The sequence below is a fragment of the Carlito syrichta genome, unplaced genomic scaffold (assembly GCF_000164805.1).
Source record: "Carlito syrichta isolate Samal-C Ts95f unplaced genomic scaffold, Tarsius_syrichta-2.0.1 Scaffold314838, whole genome shotgun sequence".
NCBI lineage: Eukaryota > Metazoa > Chordata > Mammalia > Primates > Tarsiidae > Carlito > Carlito syrichta.
Genome location: NW_007258934.1, coordinates 283557 through 289631, shown reverse-complemented (window position 1 = coordinate 289631; position 6075 = coordinate 283557). Strand labels below are relative to the sequence as shown.

Genomic DNA, 6075 nt, shown 5'->3' with positions numbered 1-6075 from the left:
GGCCGGAGGTCCCGGGAGTCGTTGAGGCGGCTGCAGGTCTCTCCCTGCGGAGCCGCTGGTTCGGCGGGCGGGGATGTGACCGCGGGCCCTGCCGGCCTGCCTCGGGCGTCGCCTCAGCTCCCGTGTCGGTGCCCTCACCCCACACCGATGGCGGGATCCGGCTGCGCCTGGGGCGCGGAGCCGCCGCGGTTTCTGGAGGCCTTCGGGCGGCTGTGGCAGGTACAGAGCCGCCTGGGTAGCGGCTCCTCGGCCTCGGTGTATCGGGTGCGCTGCTGCGGCAACCCCGGCTCGCCCCCCGGCGCCCTCAAGCAGTTCTTGCCGCCAGGAACCACTGGAGCTGCGGCCTCGGCCGCCGAGTACGGGTTCCGCAAAGAGAGGGCGGCGCTGGAGCAGTTGCAGGGTCACAGGAACATCGGTAACTGCCGCTGCCTTCCTTCTTTTGCCCAGGTCCTCTTCCAAGCACACGCTTGTCTCTCAGCCTGGTGTTCCGCCTTCCGTCCTTTAGGCAGGAGGAGCGGGTCCGTCCCCTCATTGCCACCGATTCAGGCCCCTTTCCCTTTATTCCTCTCTGTGGTACGATGGAGTTGGTAACCTGCTTCAGGCCTCTTCCCCTTTCACTTTATTATTGTCTGTGGTATGATGGAGTAGGTAACCTGCTTTGCCCGGTGTCAGATAGTAGGTGCTCAGTAAGTTCTGCTTTGCTTCATGTCTCGTCGGAGAATGCCGCATTTATTAGCATAGAGAAATATCTTCTGTAATGAAAGGAGGCATGTCTTTGATAGATTGCCATGTCTTAATTTTGGAATCTTTGCATTCCACTAGAAAATGGGAAATATTTCTAGGGCTTGTGATAGCCACGCTAATAACTCATTGCCTGATAAATATTTCGTATGGATTTGGAAGAAATGACTCAGTATTACATAGGCGCTTTTGTGGAAGTGTGAAATTTTGGAACACTTTATACTTTTTCTTTCCCAAGACTGTGTTTCGTGACTCGGATATTCAGAATGTAAGTTATACCCGTATAGTGATAACTGATGATTGAACTATGAAAATAGTCTTCATTGTCATTATACCAAAAGAGAGCTTACCGTTGGTTCTAGCTTTGGCTGATAAAGAAATGTATTTCTTGGCAAGTATAATCCGTATTTAATTTGAAGAGTGACCTTTTTATAATACCTTTTCGGGGAAGAATTTCTTATCTCTATTGCTGCATTTTTTAGCTTGCTACATGGTGTATCACTGTAAGCTTGGTATTGAAGGAAAATTTTTGCAGGCTCATGGACTTATTGAGAATCTGCAAGATTAGGTTAAAATGTCATCTGGAAAGACTTAATCTCTTCTTTTAATATTAAAGAGTTTGGATCAAGAGGCAATCTTCAGTTTGGTTTTTGTACATTTCTTTTAAGTGAATAGCTTAATATTAAGATTTTCACTCTTAATCATTTTTGCTTGGCATCCTGAGCAATATTTAAAAACCATTGAGTACTTGGTGAAATACAAATTGAATCATTGTGCCATATTTAATATTTTTAAATAGTTATCAGTTGCTGGAAGGTCATCTCATTTTATTAAAATAACCTCGTTGCCAAAGAGCTTATTCCCATGGGAAAAGTAAATTATAATGGAAGCTTGACATCAAAGTTATTCCGTCTAGACTGTTCTAAATTTATTTTGCAGGGTTATCTACCTTAGTAGTAGCTTACTCTGAGTCTGATTTTTGAAATATTATAATTTGTTTCTTTTTTAGTGACTTTGTATGGAGTCTTTACAATCCACTTCTCTCCAAATGTGCCATCACGATGTCTATTGCTTGAACTCCTGGATGTCAGTGTTTCGGAATTGCTTTTATATTCCAGTCACCAGGGTTGTTCCATGTGGATGATACAGCATTGTGCAAGAGATGTTCTGGAGGCCCTTGCTTTTCTTCATCACGAGGGTTATGTTCATGCAGACCTCAAACCACGTAACATATTATGGAGTGCAGAGAATGAATGTTTTAAACTCATTGATTTTGGACTTAGCTTCAAAGAAGGCAATCAGGCAAGAAGTGATCTTTTCTTTTCCCTCATAGGCTAAAATCTAGTGGTCTAAGCCAAATATTTTAAAATAATGTGTAGTTTAGTAGAGACTTACAAGGTATTTCTATTTAAACACTGATATGCCTGAGAATGAAGCAAATCAAAAGAATTTTATTGGTGCCGTGTGAAAAAAGGTCATATGTTTTGGGTCAAGTAGGAGGAGTTAGTAAAACACAAGAGAGCTCTGAATTATTAAAAGTACTTAACCTACATAGAATGCTTTTTTGGTTTTAAAAGCACTTGATTAATTGCCGAGTTACTGTTCCTTGTGTTTTCATTGTTGGGGCTTTATCACATGGCAGAATGCATGTGACAATTCTGGCAAATCCTCTGTTTTCTGGTTTATCAGCTCTTTGCAGAATGTCCTTATTTATCAGCAGTGCCTAATAGTTAAGAGACTATCCAAAGAAGACTTCTTTAGGAGCAGCTGTATGGAAAATTACAGCTTGCTTCTGAAAACTGCGTAGTTAATGAATCAAGGAATTATGGTAACCACAGACTAAAAGTTTTTGGCATTTAGTTTGGCAGTGATTTACCGCACTTATAGAAGGGTAAATACACTGTAGAGATGGATGGAAAGTGAGCAGCTTTTTATTGGTTGTCATATTTACTCATCTTTAGGATGTAAAGTATATTCAAACAGATGGGTATCGGGCTCCAGAAGCAGAACTGCAAAATTGCTTGGCCCAGGCTGGCTTGCAGAGTGATACGGAATGTACCTCAGCTGTTGATCTGTGGAGCCTAGGAATCATTTTACTGGAAATGTTCTCAGGAATGAAACTGAAACACACAGTCAGATCTCAGGAATGGAAGGTAAACTCCATTTTGCTACGCTTAATCCCAATCTAAGAGTGTTCAGTTTATGATGATTCTTGTCAGAGACTCTGTTTACTTTCTCTCGTCCATACTCCTCTTTGTGTATTTATGGTGTCTTAAATGCCACTACTCACTCTTGTGGCTATACATGTGCTCGTGAGCATTGCATCCTAACTGTTCTAGCCTTGGGCCTGGTGTGTAGTAAGTGCTTGATAAAATGTTTGAATGCATTTTCCTACAGAAGCAAATGTGATTTCTTTTGTTTAACAACTTGGCTATATCATGTTCTAAAGTATGAAATACACCATAGCTTATACATTAAATAATCTTTGTGTAATGTTTTATAGTTAAAAACATATCTTAATATCAAAACCCAATAATTCCAAAATATTGTATTTTTTGTCAAGACTAAAGGATACCGACATCATCACAACATTGAAGCCCCAGAATGTTTGACAGCAGACTATAGTTAATTCCTGACTTATAAACATAAGAAGTTGACTCATATGCTAGAGGGTTGGAACTTAGATATTAAACAAGTATTTGATATTAAGTATTTTTATTTTAAGCAACAAGTATTTTTTTGAGCATCTAATACATAGTGTATAGCTATTAAAATATGCAGAGTTTTGTTTCTTTTAAATGTCTAGTCACTGATTTCTGGTGTAGTGGTTCCTAGAAGGAATACCTTAATAGCCTAATTGGTGTGCCTAATGCTGTTTTGGACAAAAAAATGCTGTCGTGGGAGTGAAATCAGTATCCTTCTTTTATCACTAGTATTCCCAAACAGTCAAGAGGCTAATAATAAGTATTCTTTCCTAGTGCTAATGCAAATATAAATCAGTTACTTGAATTCGTTTTGACTGTCTTTGAGCCCTTTGGACTGTATCTGCTTGGTCCAGAGTTCATCAAAGTTAGGTCATATTCAAATCTGTGTGAAATTTGGAGGATCCCCAATTATGCTTCTCTAGATAAAAAATCTTTGTTCTGTTTTATCACTTTGTATGTAGGCAAAATTGCCAAGTGGTTATCAGCATAGGCTCTAAAGTCAAACTGCTAGAGTTTATATCCTGCCTCCTTCTCTTACTAAGTTATCTATTTAGGTTCACTAAACCATGGTTTACTTTCTGTAAAATGTGGATAATAATTGCATATATCTTACAAGAGTATTGAGGTTAACAAAGAAGAAAGATACCTAGTTTTTAGCATAGTGTGTGGCCCATGGTGAATATTCAATACGTTTTAGTGATAATGATAGTATTAGGTCTTTTTACTCATGTACACAGTTCCAAATTCTGAGTTAGCATAGTATTCAAAGGGAAAGTGTTACGTTCTATAAAGATTTAGAGTATGGGTAATATGACAAATGGAGTGCCTTATTACTATCTCATTTTCTATTTGATAGTTTATTTTATTTCTGTCTGAAAACCAATTGAAGACTCCACTAGGATACCTTGACTCACCTATTCCATATTCATTTTCTCACTTTGCATAAACTACATCTTTATGAGGTTGCTTTTTTTTTTTTAAGCTCTTTCATCTAGTACATGTTCATAGAGTGCCAAGTACTGTGCTAGGTGCTAAGAATGAGGAAAAAATGTTCTTCCTCTTCAGAAGCTTATGATTATGTATATTATCGCCTACATTAAGATTGTAAGCTCTCAGAAGAGCTTGCATATCACCAAACAGTGCTATGTGCCTAAGTACTCGATAAATTCAGACTGAACTGAATAACCAAAGGAAGACTTTTCTCCTTTTTTTTAGGCAAACAGTTCTGCTATTATTGATCACATATTTGCCAGTAAAGCAGTGGTGAATGCCGCAATTCCAGCCTATCACCTAAGAGACCTTATTAAAAGGTATGTTACACATGCTATAAACTTGCTTTGCATAGATTTACTATATGAAGGGGGTGGGGTTTGCTGGTTTCAACTGAATAGGTTTATATTACTCCTTCTGGTTTGCTTGATCATATAGAGATCCTACTCCCCATTTTAGTTTAGGTTGTCTATACAAGCTAGCTTCCTATGAGGAACAAAAGTAAACCAAGTAGTTTTATGAAATTTATTCTTCTTATTTAAAAAAATTTATTTTCAAAGGAATGTTGTTTTGTTTATAGTGAGTAGCAAATGTTAATAAGCTGTAAGTGGCAGCGATTTATTTACTGGAAGATAGATACTGGAACACCAAGCCTTTGGCCCTGGCAGTTATACATACTTGATAGAAAGCAGATTTTTAAAGAGAGTATTAACTGAAGACCGAGTTGGCTTTTGGACTATTTCCCTCCCCCTAAAACCCCCCCCAAAGCCATTTTGAATAAGGTAGTTTTTAAAATTATACTTTAAGTAATTGCCATTGACAACTCTCTAGGGACATGTATGCTGTTTCTCATATCTGAATGGAGCTACAAGAGATATTTTGAAAATAAAAAATATATACAATCATATAATGATGGTAATACATTCTGAGAGATGTGTCATTAGGCAATTATGTCATTGCACGAACATCATAGAGTGTACTTACACCACAAACATAGGTGATATAGTCTATTATACACCTAGTATATTTGGAATAGTCCATTGCTCCTAGCCTACAAACCTGTACAGCATATAACCGCACTGAGTACTATAGGCAGTTGTGACATGATGGTATCTATTTAAACATAGAAAAGGTACAGTAAAAATATCATAAAAGATAAAAGTGGTACACCTGTATAGGACATTTAACCATGAATGGAGCTTGCATGACTGGAGTTGGCCTCAGTGAGGAAGTGGTGAGTGAATGTGAAGGCCCAGGACTTTGCTAAACACCACTGTAGACTTTGTAAACATTCTATACTTAGGCTACACTAAATTTATTAAACAATTTTTTTCTTCTATAATTTAACTTAGTTTACTATAACTTTTTTACTTTATAAACTTTAATTTTTTAAACAGAATATTCTGACTTTTTAATAATAATAACACTTAGCTTAAAACACAAATTGTACAGCTGTACAAAAATTTGTTTTTGTATGCTTATTCTATAAGCTTTTTTTCTATTTTTGCAAGTTTTTAGTTTTTAAACCTTTTTGTTAAAAACTTAGATATAAGCCAGGCTCGGTGGCTCAGCCTGTAATCCCGCGCCTTTGGGAGGCTGAGGTGAGTGGATTGCCTGAGCCCGTGGGTTCGAGACCCTG

At 38.2% G+C, this 6075-nt stretch overlaps 1 protein-coding gene across 2 annotated transcripts in view; it reads left to right on the top strand.

Annotated features, from left to right (window-relative positions):
• The first annotated feature begins 6 nt into the window (after nucleotides 1-6).
• UHMK1 (U2AF homology motif kinase 1) overlaps nucleotides 7-6075 on the top strand; it is a 25722-nt gene continuing 19653 nt past the window's right edge. Inside the window, exons 1-4 of one of the 2 annotated variants that reach the window (XM_008072064.2) lie at nucleotides 7-415; nucleotides 1751-2043; nucleotides 2703-2894; nucleotides 4662-4756. In XM_008072064.2, the coding sequence (XP_008070255.1) occupies nucleotides 148-415; nucleotides 1751-2043; nucleotides 2703-2894; nucleotides 4662-4756 (848 nt within the window). In that variant the 5' untranslated portion in view covers nucleotides 7-147. The remainder of the gene's footprint in view (nucleotides 416-1750; nucleotides 2044-2702; nucleotides 2895-4661; nucleotides 4757-6075) is intronic. The other variant, XM_021705937.1, reaches the window with a different exon arrangement.